This window comes from Heloderma suspectum, chromosome 1, assembly GCF_057233095.1.
Source record: "Heloderma suspectum isolate Gila_16-S chromosome 1, 16-S_ref, whole genome shotgun sequence".
Classification (NCBI taxonomy): domain Eukaryota; kingdom Metazoa; phylum Chordata; class Lepidosauria; order Squamata; family Helodermatidae; genus Heloderma; species Heloderma suspectum.
In genome coordinates, this window is record NC_139458.1 from 248,231,772 (window position 1) to 248,255,455 (window position 23,684).

The 23,684-nt window shown below is 45.4% G+C and overlaps 1 protein-coding gene across 1 annotated transcript in view; it reads left to right on the forward strand.

Annotated features, from left to right (window-relative positions):
* The first annotated feature begins 2,128 nt into the window (after positions 1 to 2,128).
* Positions 2,129 to 23,684, forward strand: part of SLC1A4 (solute carrier family 1 member 4) — a 34,797-nt gene continuing 13,241 nt past the window's right edge. Inside the window, exons 1-5 of the mRNA XM_084823563.1 lie at positions 2,129 to 2,977; positions 17,388 to 17,430; positions 20,233 to 20,295; positions 20,773 to 20,832; positions 23,433 to 23,599. Of these exons, the coding sequence (XP_084679689.1) occupies positions 2,442 to 2,977; positions 17,388 to 17,430; positions 20,233 to 20,295; positions 20,773 to 20,832; positions 23,433 to 23,599 (869 nt within the window). The 5' untranslated portion in view covers positions 2,129 to 2,441. The remainder of the gene's footprint in view (positions 2,978 to 17,387; positions 17,431 to 20,232; positions 20,296 to 20,772; positions 20,833 to 23,432; positions 23,600 to 23,684) is intronic.

The window sequence follows — 23,684 nt, forward strand, 5'->3', positions numbered from 1 at the left end:
CAGCCAGAACTCTAATGGAGCTATCCAAGGGGCTGAACCTATGTTGGGGGTCGGATTCAGCCCCTTGGGTATCTCCTTTAGAGACCTGGCTGGTTCTGACTGAAAACCAGAACGGATACACAGCCCCACCACAATTGGAGCCACCAGCTTCCAGCGGCTCTGCCACTACCCAGAGGAAAAACGCAAGAGCTCCTTGCAACTGCCTCGTCCAGGCGGGCAACTGAGCAATGGAAGCGGCTGCAAGGAGGAGCAGCGGCTGCCTCCACTCACTGGCCTCTCTCCCTTTCTGGTCAGTGCGAGGGCGGGATGAGGTGGGGACGCCGGGCTTAATCCCAATTGCCACACAACCCAAGGAGAAAGTGGACGCAGCACCTGTTGTTCCTGGCAGCTGTTCTGTCTTGCTTGCTGACGCAGGCCAGAGTCAGTCGGCTGAGCAGCCGAAGGGCCTGCAAGGGGCAGCCGCTATCGCTGCTCTTCTTAGGAGGTGCAGTGGTTGGGATTGGTCACAGCAGGGCAGGCCCACCCAGGGGGAGAAAATGGTGGCCGCGGATCTTGCCGCTTGCAGATCCCTCCGCCACTCGCTTGCTTGCCTGCTCGCCCAGGAGCCTGTCCAAGCAGCAGAGGCAGCTACAAGGGGCAGCTGCCGCCATCTCGGCCTTGCCCCTTGGCGGCGCGGTGGTTGCAGCAGGCCCAGCCCTCCCTACCACGCTGCCCAGAGAGGACGAGCGTCCACGGGGAGTGTGGGGGAGAGGGCTGTCCTGTGCAGCGGTGGCTGCTGCTTCCTGAATGAGCGGAGCACAATCCTTCATGCCGCCCAAACGGAGATGGCGAGCGAGCCGGAGGGGTCAGTAGCTCCTTGCCACCACCAGCACCCGCCCAGTTGCTCAGCCAAGCAGCAGCCACCTTCACTTGCCCGCCCACTTCCTCTGGGCAGCAATGCTGGGCCCAGTCCCCACTGCTCTCCAGAGGGATTCGCCAGGTGAGCTGACTGCAGGTGGTTGCTTTGGACTGCCGCACCCTTGCCTGCTTCGGGTGGGAGTGGAAGGAGGTGGGGTTGCTGCTGCAGCTGCAGGAGAACGCAGAGGTGGCGACCCAAACTTCCCAGGCAGCCCGCCCGGTGGCAGGGAGCTAGTCAGCGGTCAGCGCTAGCAGGTTCTGTCCTGAGAGGGGCCTCTGCAGTTATCCATCAGCCCCGACCTCTGGTGCAGGGCCTGCTCATCATAGCTACTGGACGTCCAGTTAATCCGGCGCTGCAGCTGCTCAGGGTGATGCAGCCAAGGAACCTCTTGCGAGATGGGGTAACCTCACAAGAACTCACCACTCTGAGCAGCAGCAGCACAGAGCCAGAGTAAAGGGCACGCAGGAGCGATGACAAGCATACGGAGGAACTGAGCGGTGGAATGCTGAAGTTGACACAATGGACTGCACCACGTCAGACCACGGGTTGGGGGGTAACTTCATTTAAAAATGCCTCCTGTGTTAATATATGTGTGTGTGTGTATATCCCTACAAATATAGAATGAACACAGCAAGTCGAGTGATTAGGCAATAATATTTCTCCCGGATGTTTTTTTTTTAATTGCAGGGAGGTTTTTTGATGTGGGGGGAAACAATCAAAATGGATCCCGCCACCTGTCGCCTGAAGTGGCACCCCTCGGATTCGACTTTATCCTAATGCAAGTATTCCCCCAAGCCTGGGATAAAACATGACGTGCCCCGCCCGCCCGCCTTGCCTATCCTCGTCCGCCTTGTCACCATTTACGGGGGGGAAGGGGGAGGAGAATGGACGCGCCTAAAATAAAACTCCAGCGGCATCTCGCCCCTTCCCTCCGGCGGATGGGCCAAGGGAAAGCCTCTATGTCCCAGCCCGCTAGTAACGGCAAATTAAAAGGTGCAGCAAGCACCGCTCTGGCCCCCACCCCTCCGCCCAGCCTCTTCGGCTCCTCCCTCTCGACAGCCCCCCCCCCCCCGCGCTCACTGCTCTTTTCAGAGGCTCCCCTTTAAAATGCCTCTCAGCGTTCAATGAGCCGTGCCAAAGGGAAGGCGGGTGGCGAATCCACTGCCTACCATCGTGGCCGTGGGGAGGGGGCTCTGATTGGGGGAGGAGGAGCTGAGGCCCGCCTGTCTTCGTCTTGCATCATCCCCCTCTGGGCGGGCGGGGTGGCCCTCGCCGTGGTGGTGCGGCTGCCGCCGCTGCTTCACGGCGCGCCCCAGTATTAGCCGGCGAGCTCGCTCGTGCGTAAAAGGCGCTCGGTGCTCCGAGGGCGCGCAGCGGTTCGGGGCTCGCCATTCGTTTTTTTCTGGCCCTGAAGAACACGAGCGGCGGCGGCGGCGTTATCCTTTCTGAAGCCCCCACAAACGGTCGGGGAAGCGTCTCTTCCCCTGTCAGCAGCCGTTTCCTCTCGCCAGACCGCAGCGCCTGCTTCCAGAGCCTGCCCAGCATGGAGAAGCCAAACGAGAGCCGGAATGGCTACCTGGAGCCCACGGTGGTGTCCGGCTTTGAAGGCGGAGACGAAGGGGCCCGGCCGCCCCGCCTGAAGCTCTTCCAACTTCGGGGCTTCGGGCGCTTCCTGAAGAAAAACTGCATCGTGATCTTGACCGTGACCGGGGTGCTGGCCGGCGTGGCCATGGGCTCTCTGGTGAGGCACATGCACCTCACCCAGGCGCAGGTCACTTACCTGGCCTTCCCGGGAGAGATGCTGCTCCGCATGCTCAAGATGATCATCCTGCCGCTGGTGGTGTGCAGCTTGGTGTCCGGAGCCGCCAGCCTGGACACCCGGTCCCTGGGCAAGCTGGGCGGCATCGCCATCTCCTATTTCTTGGTCACCACCCTGATGGCCTCGGCCCTTGCCATTGCCTTGGGCTTCATCATCAAACCTGGGGTCGGTGCTGGGGCGCTCAACAAGAATGAGCTTGGCTTGGACGATGCCATGCCCACCACAAAGGAGACCGTGGACTCCTTCCTGGACCTAGCAAGGTAAGGAATTTGGCTGGGCTTCTTTCTTCCAAGAATCCTAGTCAGGAGGCAGAAGCAAATTAATAACTGCCAACCCTGCAGTGACACTCTTCTTCCAGCTTGGATGCTCTAATGGGTGCGTGTATGTGTCTGGGGAAAAAACCCTCTTCTAATGAAGTGAGTTACCTGCCTGAGGAACTGAGCCTTGTGGAACTCCAGGCATGGCTGATGTTTCTAGATCCTAACCCTGGACAGTTGTGTAGCTGAAAAATGGCATGCATGCACACCAAATACTTGGTCATCAAACATTAGTACCTGGTGGTTTGTTAAAAGTTAGAAACCAACACACGTCTGTCTTTATAAAGCATTGTCTCTTGCAGCTGGTGAGCTAGAGTCTGTTACTGGCAAAGTCTGAGTGCCAAAGAATGAGTGAGATAATTGCTTAAAGATCTGTGAGCATATTTCTATACATGAGGCCGTTGCACAGTCAGAAGTCTGAAACGGTCAATACCATGCAGGATCAAGGTCTTCATGCTTTCAAGCATTGAAAGCATGAAGTGTCAAAGACACTTTGGTGAAAATCCATTCAGACAAAAGAAGCATTTGTTTTAATCATCATCCTTACTCCAGAGGGGAAGCTATGTTAGTCTGTTGTCGCAAAAACAACAGAATCTTTTGGTACTTTAAAGACGAATAGATGTATTCTGGCATCAACTTTAATTAATTGGAGTCCACTTCATCAGCTGCATAAAGCCTATCCTCTGTTGGCAGATATCTATACACATACACAGATAAAGAGAAAAACATGTAAACAAAGGGGCCAAAAGGCCATGAAATTCACAAGGTACACCTTGCAACGTTTCTGTGCAGATCCCAAATATATACAAGATCAGTGATGATTCACATGTGAATGGTCACTCTACTTACCTTGTAACTGTTTAAGCTTTACATAGGAATCTTACAGACTGTGCTTTGTATGTTTCATTTCCCCCCCTCTACACCTCTCTGTGTGAATGTCTATGTACAAATGGATGGATAGATATAGATTATCTGCCAACTGAGGATGACATTTCATTTATGTGACAAAATCCATCTGGCCTGCGAAAACATGCCACGGTAAATCTGTTAATCTTTAAGGCGCTCTTTGCTGCAAAGGCTCTTAAATTTATTTTTGCAAAATATGTTATGCTTATATGCTGCTCTTACATGCGTGTGCTTGTAACCCATCCAGGTTGCTGATGAGATCTAGACCTGCTTAGCGCTTTTACGGCTTGCTTAATATTCAGTCATCACACTGAAATTGTGTAGACTATAATAGGCTGCTTAGAGACTGTAGGCTGCTTTGGGGATATGAACACTAGTAGTGAATACTTTGGCCATGTGAGCACAGGTGGATTTGTACCAATAGTAAATTCTGAGGAAAATGCAAATGGTGTCTGAGAAAGTTGAGGGAACATCTTACCTATTTCAGTGCAAATTATTTTGGTGACTACATCTGTGTTTTGAGCAGGGGTCATTTTCCTGTTAATTTTTAAAAATAATAATATTTAAAAATATAAATAGGTTTTATAGCGCATCGCACAAGGCTAGTTTGAACTTATTCATTCAAAGATATGTAGCCCTGTTCCACAGAGAAGGTAAGTGTGCAGTCTTCAAAACCCCTTTTTAAAAGGTTTTTAAAAAGCTTTTAATTTAAAAAAAGAAAAAGGAAATTTCATGAAACACTGGGATGTTAAGTAATATAGCCTTTCATTGCCTTTAAGAATGTATGCACAGCTGTTCCATGCAGCAGGGGAGAACTCAGCCTTCAAGACATTTAAACCTTAGGAAAAGATAAGAGGAGCTGAGAGGCAATTATAGACTATCACAACTGAACGATGTTGCATCATCCAGTGGCCATGACAACAATCGCATAACATTTCATATAGCAGTCTCAATAGCAATGAAAGCATGATTTGGGGGAAGTATTGCTTTTCCCCAGGAACAGAATATTGAGTGTTGGGAAGATGCAACAGAAGTGATGCTTTGAGAAAAGGTTCTGGATCAGCTCTCTGCTACTCCTTTTCTGGAAAGGCCCTTCTGCTTCACTGGACTGCTGAAATAGTGTTGGATTGTGGAAGCAGCATAGTCTTTACTATCTTAGCACTCAAATGGAGGGTGAAATACTTCAATTTGTGTAAGTTGACTCTTTCCCATTTCGCCAGACAAGTTCAGAAACAGCCAGTGTCTGCTTGGGAAGAAGAAAAACAAGTTTGGCTTTAAAATGCACAAGTGTATAAATTTTTATAGGGCTCTGCCTTTCTGATGCATACAGTAATCTAGTGGCTAGGCTCATGTAAATGACTCAGCCTTGTCATTCTACTGCAAAAGCAAGGACTTTAAAAGGGGGCATTTGCCATCTTTCTATCTCACATGTTCTTTAGGATAAGATAAGCACATGAAGCATATTTTTATACTGAGTTCCTCTCATGACTTATCTCTGCTGTTGCAGAATGACCTACGAAAGGCGTCATCTTTCAAACTGAGAGCTGCAGCTGCTTCAGTTATGTTATTTCCTAGCTGCCTTGGGGACAAACTAGACACAGCATGGGAGATGCAGGATTGGGCCTTTGCAGGGTGGTACTGAAAGCAGGTTCACACTGCCTCATGTTCTCTTAGAACTGCTAGCTCCTATTTAAGGCCCAATCCTCTTTGTTTGGAATAAATCCAAACTCAAAAGTTACAGGCAGTGGTGTCAAACTTTGAGCTCAAGTCTCAGCTCTGATTTTTTACACAGCATTGCATGGTTAATTAAATGCACCCTGTTCCCTACACTTCCTTAATCACACTTAGGTTTCAAAAGGCTTTAGGTCCCTCAGGTTTTGTCATGGGCCAAATAAAAAAAGTTGTTTACAGACACAATGAAGTGCCAAGGCCTGTTAGCCACACATCCATATATACCAGCCTTCCCCACCCTGGTACCCACCAGATGTGTTTGACTACAGCACCCATCAATGGCAGCCAGCATGCTTTGGCTGAGTATGATGGAAGTTGTAGTCCAACACATCTGGTTATCACCAGGATGGGGAAGGCTGGTATATACTATCATACCTCTGGTGATACTAGGGGTGTTTTGCTTGCAGCAGCGTCCAAATTCCAGTGTGCATATGTGAGATGATGTCTGTGTGTTGGCTACCTGGCTATTAATGATATGATAAAACTGAGGCAAGACAGCCTCTGACTGTTCAGGGGCTCTTTCTCTCCATTTTTGGTTTGCTCAGTCTCAGATTAATTATTTCCATAAGAACTAAATTGAAGCTGAAAAACAGACATCGTCATCATCATTATTATTAATTGCATTTCTATATCACCCCATAGCCGAAGCTCTCTGGGCAGTTTACAAAGTTAAAACATTAAATACAATATAAAAAGTTTAAAAGCCATTTACAAAAAGCACATAAAAGCACTCAAGCAATATACACAAACATAATTAAAAACAACATTGAACTATCAGACATAACTAAAGACACATCCAGGACCGATTAAAACTCATCATGTGCTGCCAAATGCCAAATTTCCAGTGCCAGCTAGATAACTCTAGTAACCGCAACTCCCCCTTCTCTCACCAGAAACTATTCACAAAACAAAACGCTCAGTGTGTTGTCAGTGCCCTCGGAATGTACCTGCTCCATTTCATTATCTGTTTCCTGTGGGGGCAGGCAACCTGCTGTTACTTCACACATTTTGGTGTATTACAAGAGAAGAGATGGTGAGGTGGGGCTGCTGTTTTCAGAGGCAGTCACGCAACTCCTGTACATCTAATTCAGCCTTCCCCAACCTGGTGCTCTCCAGATGTTTTGGACTATGCTGGGATGCTTTGGACTATGATGGGATTCACTTAAAACAAGGTAATTGGGGTTGGCTCTTTAGACTGATTCACTTAAAACAATTTATGTTGTAAAGATAATTGCATCTTTTGAACTTATTAATGTATGAAATTTCTTATCATTGAGCTGGTTCAATGTATATATACACATGTTGATCTGTTCACCCTGATACTTGGGTTGGCTTATGTCCTGTTGAAGTTGATATGAGTTTATTCAATTGACTATGTATGACCACCTGCAAGTTTGTCAAATATCAATATTTAGAAACGGTGTGATATGCATGTAAACTTCTGGTTAGCCAATTTTTTGTGTGTGAGTTTCATCATCATCATTTTGATTTTTATAAACATTTTCAGCATTATAATTGTACATATTACATTTCTTGTGGAACATTTGATCAGGTTAGGGATGTGAAGTCCAACACATCTGGGGGGAATCAACCAAGTTAGGGAAGGCTGGTCTGGTTCCACCCTGACAGTTTTGGAATTGCTCCTTGTTTCAGTGTTCCCTGTTTGTGAACTGGGGCACAGTCATCTATACTGACAAAATCATGTCAAGGTTTAAGACTGTAATCCTAAACATGCTTGCTAGGAAGTAAACCCCACTGAACGAGTAGGACTTATTTCTGAATAAATAAACATCATAACACTGCACTGTTAGGCGTTCTATTTTGTTAAATTTTTATGATGAATTCTGACTGTGCTGTCAGTATAAGGTCTGCGCAAATGGACTTTTAGTACCATTTTACAATTTAACATTTCATTACCAACCCCTGCCCCTAAATCTTGCCCACTTTCAAAGTACAAGGGGATGCTTACTTTGAAAACGTGTTTTAGTACTAAGCTTTTGTAGGGGAAGGGACATTCATAGGCTTCAACTCTGCACCCCTTCGAAAGAAATCTTTAATCAACAAATACTACTAATTTTGAAAAAAGTTAGATCTTCAAGTAAAAATGTTATATACGTATTCAGGATTTGTGGGGGACTTTGAAATTGTATGACCCACATTCATATCTGCTAGACCTGCGTTTGCTTGGTGCAGAACATTCAGCAAGTGGTATGTGGCTTACCATGATATTTTTCCCCCCTCAATTAAAATGGCACACATTAGACCCCAATTCCTTAAATATGTTTACCAAGGGAGGCTTCGATGAATTGCCTTAGGAAGAAAGTATTTCGCAGCTCCGTTATAGTTATCCTGTGGGTTACAATGGGGGCTGGATTCCGTCTTTGTGTTTACTACTATCTTTCCCACATCAAACCCATTAGTGTCTTCTCAGAAATAACTCCCATTGTGCTGAATGAGGCTTGCCTTTGAATGCCTACATCATAATTTACATAGATTCCCCCTCAATTGAAATGGCACACTTTTAAGCCCAGTTCCTTAAATGGGATTAAGCGTAATCTCGAGGCTTTGGTCCATTGCCTTAGGATGTAACTCATTCACAGCTTCCGTATAGAGATCCTGTGCATTAAAATGCGGGCTGGTTTTGCTCTCTGTCCCACAACAAACCCATTACTGTCTTGTCAGAAGTAACTCCCATTGTGGTCAATGAGGTCCTCTGGGTTAACATGGGGGCTAGTTTCCCTCTTTGTGTGTCCCCCCCTTTCCCAGCACAAGCATATGTGTGTCTACTTGGAAGTAACTCCCATTGTGCTCAATGAGGCTTGCTCCTGAAATGCAGGTGCATCTGGACTTTCGGGGGAAAGGAGAAAGTGGGGGAGAGGGGGGAAGCCTCTTTTCACAGCAAAGCTGATTCCTTTTTAGAAATCCGGTACTCCTCCATTAGCTTCTCCTTCCGTTGCCCTGGAAAAACGGCTGAGGAGGCGGGAACACAGATGAGGGAATCAGACACAACCCAGACTCCACCCAGCCATCAAGAAAATAATTCTGGCGATGATAAGCCAGGTCTTTAAGGGTTGTGGAAACAGGAAAAGGAGAAGATGTGATTGGGAAACATCGCAACAAAGTTGCAAACAAAGTGAAGCTGATAGTGTGGAAACACCCCCAATGTTGTTATGTGCCTTGATAGAACAAAGCGCCGGCAAACAGCTGTGAAACATAAGTGGAGCTTCGCTGTTCAGTGTTCACACAAGGCTGAAGGAGGTTTTAAAGATGCATTTTCCTGCCTCTTTGCTTGCACAGAAGCCAAGAGAAGAAAGAACCTGATGTGCAAAATAAGTAGCGGATCCTTGAGAACTGGTGTGATGTTGGTGTGGGAGTGGATTGAGACCCTGGACCTCCAGTTACCCATCCTAATGCTGTCTGTTCCTGTAGGAACAATGTGGTACATTGCAATTCCTGTCTCTCAGCCAAAGAGGAGTGTGATGACACTGCAGAGCAGATTAGGTATTGGGCAGTATCCAGTGCGACATGAGTGCTAACATAGATTACTTTGCACTAGCATAAGGGATCTCTAGCGCAATGGCAATAGCATTAGCTGGTGCAGCAGGATTCCCCGGAAAACTCATCACACCAAATTATGCAGAAATGAAGAAAATAGATAGGGAGACATTTTTCTCCCTCATAATACTAGAACCCAAGGTCATCCCATGAAGCTGATTGGTGGGAGATTCAGGACACATAAAAGGAAGGACTTCTTCACACAGCGCATAGTTACACTATGGAATTTGCTACCACAAGACAAAGTGATGACCACCAATTTGATGGCTTTAAATGAAGGTGAGACAAATTCCTGGAAGAGAAGGCTATCAGTGGCTACTAGTCCTGAGTAGTAGTAGATAGAAGGCTATCAGTGGCTACTAGTCCTGAGTAGTCCCCATGTATGCCAGTTGCTGGGGAAATGGGCGGGAGGGTGCTGTTGCACTCATGTCTTGCTTGTGGGTTTCCCTTGGGCAACTGGTTGGCCACTATATGAACAGAATGGTGGACAATATGGACCCTTGGTCTGATCCAGCATGGCTCTTATTGTATTCTTATGTTCCTATGATATTGATGTTGCGCTAGATTTTCTTATACTAGCACAACATAATTTATGCTATCACTTGTGTCAGATTGGATATTGCCTCTATGTGTATTATGTGGTTTTATGTATGTTGTTTTGGGTACATGCAGAAAAAGTGACTAATGTCTTAAAAAGAAATAAGATCAACCATTAATAGCACTTTGCTGAATTAGCTTACTACATGTCTAGTTAAACTGCAGGGGGGAATATGCTGGCAGTCCCAAAGTTTTATGCTTCTAAAGGGCTTCAGGATTGGTCTAATTGAACTTGTCTGGAATAAATCTTCATGATGCATTCATATATGTGTGACGTTTAAAAGAAAATAATACTTTCAAAGGTTTGAATTAATTCTCTTCATTTCTAGTGCAGCAGGAGTAAACAAACAACGGAAAAGTTCAGATACTGATAGTAACAATTCTCTAGACAGTTGTGTACTTTAACATATCCCAATGGCTGTGGGAAAGTTCATACAGTGTGTGTTGAATAGAGAACTGGAGACCAAACAGTTTATCTGTGGTTCAGATAGTGGCTCCTCTTTTTGTCCTGCTAATCTTTCTGGTTCGTTTTCGCTCGACTACAGTAGGCCCTACAAGTTTTTATTCCTATCACTGTGTATAGACTGTAATCTCAGTTGTTCTTTTTTAAATGTCCTTGGTGACAAACTGGAGCTGTTTGTTCTGTTGGTGTATTTTCTGTGTTGCACCTGCTCTCTGTTGCGTGGTGTGCTCTGGATTATGTGGGCTGACCTGCTGATGTGTGTGGTGGGAGTGTATGTCTGTGAGATTCAGCTAAATTTTGTAGCAAAAGGATTGACTGATAAGTAGCCTTTTTATCCCTTCCAATCTAAGATTCTATATACTGCATCCTTCATCTCATAACTTGAGGTAAACCAACATGGCATTTAATACGAAGGCATATTTGGAAGAGGACTGATGACCATTCTGAGTTGTCTTTCTGTCGGGTTTCGTTTTTTCTGGTTCCAATCCTTTCTACTAGGCTACACCATGATCCTCGATGAGGAAGTCTTTGTACAGTGATGCATCCCGCTATTATAGACATGCTCAAAGGGAAGTTCTTGATGCTCTCTGACTCCCTGCTCAATGTAACTTGGCTGCTGAATGACTCATCTTATGGTAGATTATGTGATTCTCTTGTGGCTGTTTTGTTGCATTTTTTCTCTTCTTAGGCATTTGGGAAGAGCCAGTACAAAGACCATAGAATAAAATAGTTAGAGTTGAAGAGGGTTTTGTAGTCCAACCTCCTGCTCAGTGCAGGAAATCCATAGCTAGAGCATCACAACAGATGGCTCTGTGTGAAGAGCTCCAGTGATGGAGAGCCCACCACCTCTCTAGGTAATTGGTTCCATTGTTGAACATTTCTTACCATCAGTAAGTTACACTGAAATGTTCAACACCTAATGTTCAACTCAAAGCTACTCTCCTATAACTCAAGCCCGTTATATCTAGTCCTGCCCCTGGGCCAGCAAAGAATAACCCTTTGCCCTCTTCTGTGTGATAGCCCTTCCGGTATTTGGCTAGGTGGATGAATCACAGTCTACATGGCCACTTCTTTTTTCACATTCACATATCAACTTAAATCTCTAATGTGTATGTCTACATGGTACATATAACTTACTTTGTTTTTTTGTTTATTTTATTTATTTATTATTAAATTTATTAATTGCCCATCTGGCTGGTCACCCAGCCACTCTGGGCGATGTACAACATACAATAAAACAGTTTAAAACAATAAAATTCTACAATAAAAACATTTTATAAAATACCCTAAACCACCCCAAATGCCTGCCTGAACAACCACGTTTTTAATGCACGACGGAAGCTCATTAAAGAGGGGGCATGACGGAGTTCCCTAGGGAGGGAGTTCCACAGAGTGGGGGCCACCACAGAAAAGGCCCTCTCCCTCGTCCCCACCAGTCTAGCTGTCCTAGCTGATGGGACAGAGAGAAGGCCATCCGAGGCTGATCTTGTTAAGTGGCCTGTCTGGTGCTGCTGGAGGCACTCCTTAAGATAGGCTGGGCCGGAACCATATAGGATTTTAAAGGTCAAAACCAACACCTTGAATTTGGCCCGGAAAAAAACTGGTAACCAGTGCAACTCCTTCAGCACTGGAGTGATGTGATCTCGCCGGCGGCTGCCTTTAATCAGGCGAGCCGCCGCGTTCTGTACCAGCTGCAGTTTCCGAACCGTCTTCAAGGGTAACCCCACGTAGAGCGCATTACAGTAGTCTAAACGAGAGGAGACCAAGGCATGTACTACCGATGGGAGCAGATGGTCGGGAAGGAAGGGGCGCAGCCGCCGTATCAGATGGAGTTGATACAGCGCTGTCCGGCTCACAGCTGACACCTGAGCCTCCATGGACAGCTGGGAGTCCAAAATGACCCCCAGGCTGCGGACCTGGTCTTTCAAGGGTAGCCGTACCCCATTCAACACCAGGTCAACATCCCCTAGCCTCCTCTTGTCTCCCACCAAAAGTACCTCGGTCTTGTCAGGGTTCAGCTTCAGCTTATTCCTCCCCATCCAGCCACTCACCGCCTCCAGACATTTGGACAGGGATTCTACGGCCAACCTTGGTGAAGATTTGAATGAGAGGTAGAGCTGCGTGTCATCCGCATATTGATGACACTGCACCCCAAACCTCCTGATGATAGCCCCCAGCGGCTTCACATAGATGTTAAATAGCATCAGGGAGAGGATGGAACCCTGTGGCACCCCACAAGTGAGTGGCCACGGGTCCGAAACCTCCTCTCCCAGTGCTACCCCCTGGTACCTGCCGGAGAGGAAGGACTGGAACCACCGCAATACGGTGTCTCCAATGCCCAACCCCTCCAGGCGGTCCAGGAGGATACCGTGGTCAACGGTATCAAAAGCTGCTGAGAGGTCGAGGAGAACAAGGAAGGAGCATTCACCCCTATCCAGAGCCCTCCTCATATCATCTACCAAGGCCGTTTCTGTCCCATGCCCAAGCCTGAAGCCTGACTGAAATGGGTCTAGATAATCAGTTTCTTCCAAGTGTGCCTTCAGCTGCACTGCCACCACCCGCTCAATCACCTTGCCCCAAAATGGCAGATTTGAGACTGGGCGAAAGTTGTTCAGAACTTGAGGATCCAAGGAGGGCTTCTTTAAGAGCGGTCTTATCACTGCCTCCTTGAGGGCTGATGGCATCACTCCCTCCTCAAGGGAGGCGTTCACCACTGCCCTGATCCCCTCACCCAGTCTCCCTCTGCAGCCCATAATGAGCCAAGATGGGCAAGGATCAAGTAAGCAGGTGGTCGGCTGTACAGATGAAAGCACCTTGTATACTTCATCAGGAGGAAGAAGCTGGAACCGATCCCACAAACTGGTTTGCCACAGGCCGCCTCTTGCTCACTAACTGTATCCACAGCGTGCAGAGTAACACACCTAATCTGATCAATTTTATCTGCAAAGTGCCTTGCCAAGGCCTCACAGGAGGCCTTAGAATGCTCCAGTGGTTCCGGAGCCACAGGACCGACCAGGCTCCAGACCACTTGGAACAGCCTCCTGGGACAGCACTCTGCAGACGCGATAGAGGCAGCATACTATTCCTTTTTTTGCTGCCCTCACCGCCACATGATAGGCTGAAGATACAGCTCTAGCCCGTGTCTGATCATCTTTAGAGCGAGACTTCCGCCACCGGCGCTCTAGCCGTCTCACCTCCTGTTTCAGAGCTCGTAACCACGGATTGAACCATGGTGCAGTCCAAGCCCTGTTCAGGGGGAGAGGGCGTTTTAGAGCCACCTGATCTAATGCCGTAGTGATTGCGGCATTCCAGCCACCCACCAGGGTCTCGACCGAGTGGCCGTTGGCGTGCCCCAGAGAATCCCCAAGCGCGTTCAGGAATCCATTTGGATCCATAAGACGCCTGGGGCGGACCATTTTAATGGGTCCTCCACCCCTACGGAGGGGTTGTGGAACCGAGAAGTCCAACGTCACCAGATAGTGATCTGACCATGACAAGGGGGTGGTGGATATACCCCCGACTTCCAGATCACTCCCCGCTTCTCCAGAAACAAACACAAGGTCTAGTGCATGACCGGCTACATGGGTGGGCCCAGTTAGAATATGGTGCAGCTCCCAGGAGGCCATGGTCTCCATGAAGTCCCGAGGTGCTCCTGTGAGGATGGCCTCTGAATGTACGTTGAAGTCCCCCAACACCAATAAGTTAGGGGACTGTACACGCACATCAGAGACCACCTCAAGCACCTCAGCCAGGGAGTCAGTCGTGCAGCAGGGTGGACGGTACACGAGCAGAATCCCCAGACTGCCCTTCGGGCCCAACCTCCAGTACATGCACTCAGCAACCTTGGTCTCCCGGAGAGGGGGTCTGGTGAAGACCAAGGACTCTCGGTAGATAATTTATATCCCGCCCTGCATAAAAATCCCAGGGTGGGCAATGTTAAAACAACAATAATGAAACAGCAATAAAATACAATAAATAAACATATAATAAAACCGATAAAACAATCAGCAGTGAGATTGATTGCAGCGGCAACTAACCACTTACAAATGCCTGAGTAAACAGGTGGTTCTTAGCGTGACACCAAAATTTCAGTTAAGTTGCTACCAGGAGTACCTCTGGCAGGTGGGCATTCCAAGGTCAGGGTGCCACCACAGTGAAGAGGCTATCTCATGTCACCACATTAGACAATGTATGCTTCAGTTAGCATGCAGTATGCTAACTGATCATCCAGAAGATCAGCACTGCTTATCCTAGGAATGTTATTATTAGGAGCTAATAACATTGTGAGGTGAGGTAAAAAAAAGTCTTTTCTAATTTCCATAATGCTACCCATTACCTGATCTTTAGAGCTGCAGTTGATTAAAGAAATCTTAGTCGATTAGTCGTATGAGTTTTGATCCATTTAAGGGTGCAGTGCTGTGGGTTGCGCCCTGGGTACTCGTAAGCCCCCGAGCTTGGAGGCTTATGAGTTTCCTATGCAGAGCCAGAGGTGCCTTGTGATTTTGCCTGTCTAGTGGAGGCTTCAGGGAGGGGGAGGGAAGGAATGCCCCCTTTCCCCCATCTCTGTGCTCCATTTACAGAGCACAGAGAGGTAGCCAGCACGGTTCTTTCGCTGAGCCGGTTGAGGTGTGTGTTATCGTGTTGTCTGAATGCAGTGCATTTTCTGCAGGGTGGCTTGTTAACCATGTGTTGTGGCTTGTTAACCACCCTGAACAACCCAACAACAAACCATGGGTTTTCAATGTGGCTTGTTGGAGAAAAATAAGCCACACTGCATGGTTAACAAGTCACCCTGTCGAAAACACGCTGCATTCAGACAACATGATAACCCACAGTACAGCAACAACCCATGGTTCAAGAACAACCCACACTCAACCACTAAATGTGGGTTAGTGTGGTGTGTGAACCCAGCAAATGTATCTTCTAAGATGGCACCTATTGTGCCATCTTAGAAGATGCGTACTTTAAACCCAAGAAAATATGCTCCCCCCCGAACTCTCATTTTATTCATGTACAACTTTATACTGTTTTAGAGAACAAACCTATGCCCCTTAGACAGTGTCTGGGGGATACAGGATTCTTCGGTTTCCTGGATATGTATTGTATGAACCCAGTCATTCTCTTCAGAGAGAGAAGGGGGCAATGCACTCTATGTGGTGCCTCTCACTTGCCATTTTTTGTGTTTGTATTAAAATAACTAAGGAAAGGAAAGGTTCCTCCTATGCAAGCACCGGGTGATTACTGACCCCTAGAGGGACACCACTTACGCTGGCGTTTTCATGGCAGACCGTATAGCGGGGTGGTTTGCCATTGCCTTCCCCAGTCATGACTACCTTTCCCCCAGCCAGCTGGGTACTCATTTTACCAACCTCAGAAGGATGGAAGGCTGAGTTGACCTGAGCCGGCTACCTGAGACCCAGCTTCCGCTGGGATCGAACTCAGGTCGTGGGGAGAGTTTCGGTTGCAATACTGACACCTACCACTCTGCGCCACACAAGGCTCTAAAATAGTTATTAACAACAATAAAATAGTTATTAACTAAACAACAGGTTTAGTTATTTAAAATAACTAAACCTGTTGTTAAATTTTAAAAGTTGACCATAATTAACTGGGCAGCAGATTTTAAAAATACTTTAATGGATGTATCCAAACACTGCAGCTATATCATAGTGCTATAGAACTGGGGTTTGGACAGGAGAGGGCTAATGGGGATCCACCTCTGACAAGAGCAATCTCTCCCTCAGCAGCCCACTTGGGGGGGGGGCACTTGGTTCTAGCCCTGCCCACTGCTAGTATGCATCTCCTGAGAGATTATCTCCAAGGGAACATGGACCTCAACAGAAAAAAGATGCCCCACCCCTGTGTAGGAGATGGTTAGAGAAAATGACTCCCTGGTGCGGGAAGGCTATGTATATATGTATGTATTTTCTGTGCAAGGAAACGAAGGAGACAGACTGCAGTTTTGGGAGAAAGACCCAGAAAGCTGAGTGTTGGGGCTTTGTTAATAGCAGTTCGGGATCCTTTTGACTCTCTCAGAGGGAGATCTGATGTGAGACTGTGGATGTGGTTGTCTGTTGGAGTTTTAAGCTGTGCTTCCATCTATGCTCAGTGTCTGTATTTGTAAATAGACTCAAATGTTAGAAAATGCCATAAGCCTGCAGTGACCACCTTCCATAGGAAACTGAACATGGATGAGTACTCCACCATTGGAACTTCTCACTGCTTGGAGAAGTAGGAAGAGTGTAACAATGTGTTGCAGCAAATACACTTGTCACAGGACATGCATTGATGTTTCTTGGAGAAAATGTGTAACATGTGGGTGTCTTATGTGGTTCTAGAAAACCTGATTGTGCCTTGATTTCCAGAAGTATGAACACACGTGTGATGTCCGTATGTTTACTATGAGAATAATTTGTGTAATTCTGGAATTTCCTGCAAAAGCAAAATGTGGGAAGTTGCCCTATGTAATGGGAATTGCTGCCTCATCCATTCATGAGTTCATATTTGTATTTCTGCAGTGTATAAAATGAAGTAGGGAAAACAAATTTCTTTAGCATAACTTTGAAATTAGAATTATTTCCAAATAAAACTGCTCACATTTTCCAATCACTGGTCCTCTACCTTGGTATTCAGGATCCACAGATTTCTACAGCATCTTTTTTATACTCAGGATTGCCTATTTTTTATTATAAGGCAATTTTCTATGAATCAAGGTTCATATTCTGGGAAAGAAACTAGATTTATAGACCTACTGTGAGGGGGTCATATCATGTTTAGCTCACTTTTTTTTCTATCTCTTTTTTAAAATGGATTTTAATGTGGAATGTGGAAAATGTCACATGATAGTTGGAGAGAACAGTTATTAATTCAACTGTAATTCATTTGTATGTTCTGCAATGGCATGTTCTGTAATGGCAAGCATGTCAGCTCAGGCCTAATAACACTGATGCAAAACGTGATTATATGGCATTATGCCTCGTTAATGTTTTAATCCTGCTATAGCAATAATATTGTTCTAATGTGAAAACAAATAATTAAGTGTATAAGCTGTTGTCAAATCCTAATCTTTGTTTTTTGTGTTTGGCTTCTTTTTTCCCACAGAAACTTATTTCCATCAAATCTCATTGTTGCAGCCTTTCGATCGGTAATGTCCATGCTCTTTCCCCCCCTTTCTTTGTTTGGACTGAGATTTCTGTAAAATTTGTCAAAAAGATTCTCACTTCCTATAAAGGGATTCTATCCAGAATACACTTGCACTAAAACATAATGGTATATACCATGAGTAACCAAGGAAACTGATGAGTTTCCTTACTACTGTTTGTGTACCAAAGACCAGGGTAAATACACCATAGTGTAGTTCTGATGTATAGTAGAGTTTCACTTATGCAAGGCTTGGGGTAGATGGGTGAGGGGCTTACCAAAGTGTATAGATTTACAAGAGTAATACTTATACAAATATCCATTGTTATGAGGAACACAGTGGGCGGGTTTGAACCATCACAGAGGGGAAATAAGCCACGGTGGCTTATTTTCTCTCCCTGCATGTTCTGGTTGCAAGCTGCCTAATTAGCATAATTATTCTTGCTGGGCATGGGTTGTGACATCTGAACCCAGCAAGGGTGGTTGGTTGGGGTGGTTTACAAACCACCCTGAAACCCATGGCTTGTTCTTAGGGTTGCTGGGTGGTTTGTAAACCACCCCAGCCACCCACCCTTGCCGGGTTCAGACGTCACGACTACCCATGCCTGGAGAGGGTAATTATGGCTTACTTTCCCTCCGTGATCATGTAAACCTGGTCAGCGAATTTGGGTAACTAGGAATTTCAACATACCAAAGACAGACTAATGGAAGAATTTCAGCATTGGATCCTTCCTGCTTTCTATCTGGCGTGTAGCCTCTTGACAAGGAATTATCTTTCACCATTAGTTCAATAGTCTGACATTTTGGCTTTCCTCACATGGAGCTTTTATCCTGCTCTTGAGATGGCTCTCTCACAGAAGTTTGCAGGCTCTTTACATAACGGTGTGAGCCTCCAGGGCGTCTCCTGCACTAAATGCCCTTTGTTCAGTTTTTAAATAGATTGCAGATAATGAGTTATCAAATTACCCCATTATGTTCCACTTGAGTTCCTCCGTGAAAAGAGGCAAGAAGAGGAGTGAGATCAATGAAAGATATGGAAGACTATACGGGGGAGAAGGAGGGGGAAAAGGAAATGCGTGAAAAAGGGAGTCATCATGATCCTGCATTTAAAACAGACGTAGAAAGCCCCATTTTAAATGCAGGATTTTAGGCTGGTGTAGAGATGCTCTCTGAAGTTGGTTTGAAATATTGGGGGGTGCTTCTGGAACAATCTGTATTTCTCAAAATTATCTTTCTTCCTTTTCTTGAACTGGAATATCCCCCCAGAAAAAGCATAACATCGCTCCAAAACATTCCTGCACTAAAGTCCCTTCAAACTTTGCCCGTTGCATTTTCGTAGCCTTTGCTGTGGGTACAAGAAAGTAGTGGGTAGCATTAAACCACAAGAAAGGTACTGCAAAATAAGAGTCCTTAGACTGGAATGGTAAGGTGTGAGTAAGCCCTGAATGACTTGAACTTTGGGTTGAAGAAAACTCTTGCTGTTATTTCATGTTGCCTTTCACTGTTTGCCCTGAATCCCACATCAGTTCCAAATCCTTGGCTTCACAACCTGATTCGTTAGCTCTTAATACCAGTGATGCAGGTGGCATCTATTTACCCTCTTCCCCCATTGCTTCTACATTGAATCATTGAATCTCTCCACACCCCAAATTAATGTTCCAGATTTAATTATATTATATGCAGTGTCTGCCATTAGCTGTCCCAAGCGTCCAGTCAATAGCCTATATTTAGTCAGCGGCTCTTCCACGGTCTGTTGACTGGCAAAAAGGTTACTAAGCTACAGTCTAATTAGCTAGGCTTTGTGCAGAGTTTGGAAGCCCTTCCTCTGTAAAAAGTTCCTGCCCGCATTTGTTCCACTTTTTTTATTTTTAAAAATTCATCTGATAAGAATCTGGAGTTCCTTCAAACTCCCCTTGTGTAGTTCATGCTGACCTGCTTGGTTTAACACAGGTGCCTTAACAAAAAAGTAAGAAGGTGATGTGTAGCCTTATAAGGTGCAATCCTTTGCACCAGCTAACTTACTCAAATAGGACTAAAACAGCCATAAATGTATGTAGATGGAAATAAGTTCCACTGAGTTCAGTGGGAATTACTTTGAGGAAACTATGCTTAGGATTACAGTCTTCATGCGTACAACGATGGCTGCAATCTTACATTTCGTCCCCAGTCTAGCTGGCAGCTGAGTCCCATAAGTGCAGCTGCTATGTTCCCATTTTTGGTAACAGAACAGCTTGCAAATCTTTGCCTTCTAGGACTGGCCATGTGAGCTCCAATCCCAAAGTGCCAAGGAGTGGCTTTAAAAGGAAGTTACAAATGCTTTGTGGGAGAATCTTGTGCTAGCATTGCACAATTTAGATAGGGTAACCTTTTATTTGTCCCCTCTCTTGTTCCTATCTTACTGTGCAGATGAGCAAGAGTCTGTGCAGTATGGGCCCAGATGAATGACTGGGCGCTTTTATTCTCCCCCCCCTTGAAATGCCCCATATAGATGTGCTCTCAGACAGTACTTGATTATTCTTGTACAAGCAGCCTCACTGTTTTCCATAAGATGGTATTAGTATTAGTAAAACATTATGGAATAAGGGCCTTAACTTGTAGAAAGCATATCTTATTCTGACAAATGTACTGTGGGAACAAAATCTGACCTCTTATTTTATCTGTATAGCATCATCAGTGTGTGTGGTAGTTTCTAAGGTTACAAATAAGAAACTCCAGGTGTAAGTTTACAGGCTGTATAACAATAAACCTGTATACCTGTCTAATGGTGTATCAGATATTAATCAAAATAATTCTTTTTCATTAACAGTATGCCACTGATTATAAAGCAATAGTAAGAAATGTAACCAGTGAAAATGGTACCATTGAGAAGGTAAGCAACGGTTTTGAGTTAATCTTATCCTTTTCTTACAAGCTTTAGAGAGAAACCTTCTTTATGACTTTACAATATGTGTAATTGTTATTAAAGCAGTCTTGCAGCCTGATCCTATGCATGTTTACTCAGAAGTAATCCCACTCTGTTCAATGGGACTTACTACCAGTGAAGTATACATAGGATCACAGCCTCAGGAAATGTTCAGAAGTACCACTGATAAAATAAATGCAGGAGAAGAGTACTGGGGCAACTTCTAGGCTTTAATTTGTAGAAAGCATGGTTTTTTTTTGACAAGTGTATTACAGAGGCCAATCTGATCTCTTATATTATTTGTATAGCTGCATCATGGGTGTGACATCTTCCCTGATTATATATAAGAAGCCCCAGATGAGTTTTCACAAGTTGTATAATAAAGAATGTATCAGTTTAATGGTATATAAAATATTTAATCAAAATACTATTTTTCTTTAACAGTATATCACTGATTACAAAGCAGTAATAAATGCTAGCCTTGGGAATGCTACCATTGAAAAGGTAAGCAATGGTATTGCTCTAATCGTAGTTGTTTGCATACAGATGTTTACCTTAAGATTAGACCTTTGTTACATCTTCAGAATATGCATGGTTTTTATTAAAGTACTCTTGGGCAATGTGGAGAAGTACTGATGATAAAAAGACACAGGAGAAAAGCACCTGGGCAGCCTCTCTTTAGTGGGCTAAGGTCCTCGCAGCCTCTCTTTAGTGGGCTGAGGTCCTCACAGCCTTGTGTCGTTGGGCACTAGTCTGTCCATCCTTCACCATTTGCTGTTGCTTAGCAGCAGAAGTGTGTGAACTAAGATGGTGTAGGGAAGAGAAGTTCCCACATACCATTTGTTGTGACTAGGTCAGGATGGATGAATCAGTCTGTGTCACTTCTGCATGTGTTCACCCATAATAAATCTGCTCTGTCCCATTTCTGCTTTAATCTCCAAATTGACATATCACGTTGAAGACCACCCAAAACTATTTGACTAATGAATATTAGTATAGTTAAGAAATGGTGTTATGACCCTGGAGGGAACATTGGCTTGGATCATAAGGTAAGTTCACAGAAGGAAAGTTTTCCCTCCCCTCAGCTGCAGCTGCTTGTGCCACCCCCCCCCCCCAGCTTCTTGGGAGCATCCAAGGCCCTTCTATACAAAGCAGGATAGGGCGTCGGGACTGCTCAGGGAGGGTGGAAATAGTGTAGAAATATTGTATCTTGGCCACTTGCTTATTTTTTGTCATTATTTCTCTGCCCCCCACTCCACCCCCCCCCCTCACCAATAACCTTATGGAGGGTTGAAGCATCTCTGCTAGCATGTTTTATTCCTTCCTTCCTCCCTCCCTCCCTCCCTCTCTCTCTCTCTCTCAGAAAACAAACAACTATATGACCTTTAATAAGTGTGTCTGTTTTTTATCCTTATTGCTGATCACTTCCTTTGACTTTTTATGTCCTGTTCGGACAACATATGTGTACTGAGCAACATGTGTGTCAGAGGGAAGGATTCTGGATTCTGCCTGCCATGCTCCCCTCCTCCCCATGTATTCATCCTAACATCTGCACTGAGTTTACATGTGTACAAACGGTATAACTTAGGGTTAAATCCAGTGCTAGCCTAACTTAAGTCCCATTCATTTCAATTTGGTCCACTCTAAGTAGGACTAACATTGGATACAACTCTTAGGGCCCCATCTACATGGCAGCGCTTTCACCCTTCACTCCATCGCAACTGTGCAGCATTTCAGTTTTGAATTAGCTTCTGCTGCGATACACTCACAATTTACAGCAGGCTTCCCTAACAGACTCGGCTGTGACCTTTTTTTTGCCATTATATCTTAATGCACAGCGGTGCAGTCCCGTGAGCATGGGAGTGCGACACTTCAGTGGTTGTTTTGTATTTTAGGGGTTCTGTTGTGTCTGTCCATCCCTCGTTAGGTGAAAAGTGGGTGTTCTGTGCTCCTTCATTGCCACACCATCTGTTTGTCAGTTCCCCAGCCTGAGACTCTTGCAATGGTTTGTACTCATCAGCATGAGTGGTACATCTCTACCCGTCACTCAGAAATGGTGGCCAGAGTGAAGTTGGTCCTCCCCCAAGACCCCCCTGGCCCTTGGGCACTGAGTCCAAAAGCAACCATTGCAAAGATACGAAGCTGCAAAACTGTGTGAAAGTGTGATTAAAAAATGAAAACGCCTCTCTGTGCCTCTGTAACTGCGCAGCTGTGAAGGGACAGGGGGAGTAAAGGGGCATCACAGAGTGATGCAAGCACTATGCACGCCTACAACATGCCCACTGCAAAATGTGAAGTCAGTTTGGAAGGAACAGTTGGCTCGCAACCGTGGGAAACCCACAGCAAGCAAAAAACATTGCAGCAAAACACCTCCTTGGAAATCCGCATTTTCCAGGAAAAAAAACACAGATGGCTGCGAAGTGGTGACTGCATCATCTGTCCCGAAGAACCTCGAATTGCAGCCACCCTGGAGTAAAAGGCTCGTGTAGATGGGGCCTTAGGCTTTGTTCAGATGTTATGCTGAATGCATGTGAGAGCAGGACTAATGCTCCCAATCTCCCATGCATCCCATCTGTCAACACACATAAGTCATATGCTACAACTCTCTCTCCCCCAAAAACCTGATGTAGAGGTAATTCGTAACTTCAGTAGTCTGAGGAAAGGTATTTCAAGATAAACTTGATGATATCAATGACCGCTTTGCTCAAACAAGTCAATTAATGTGAACCTTCCCCTCTGCCAAAGAACAGAGACCAATTGAACTGTTCCAAGTATACTTGTGTAAAAGCATCACAGAAGTTCTCATTCTTAAATGTTAAAATTGTGGATGGTGGAGGACCCACCATCTACATTCTGGACACTCTTCTGAAAACCATCTTTTCTGTTGAAGGGTTTATATTTGTGCCCAGAGACAGACCCTTTTGAGTTCTACTCTGGTATTTTTACAATATTTTGCATATTTTTATCCATTCTGTAGCCTTGCCATAGTTAATATCACAAGAGAAGGGAAAGCAAAACTAACTTGAAGATCTAGGTTCATACAATTGGAGCTCAGTATTGAGACACTTAATATTATGACTGTGTTTGTATGTGTTATTTTACAGTTCCCTGTTGGCACTGAGACTGAAGGAATGAATATCCTGGGGCTAGTTCTCTTTGCTCTGGTTTTGGGAGTAGCCTTGAAAAAACTTGGCCCTGAAGGCGAAGAACTCATTCGTTTCTTTAATTCCTTCAATGAGGCAACCATGGTCTTAGTGTCTTGGATCATGTGGTGAGTGTTCTTTAAAACAATACTGTGGAGAAGCTTCTAATCGATGGGCCTGGGCCGTCTATTGCTGATACCACCCCTCTCTTCA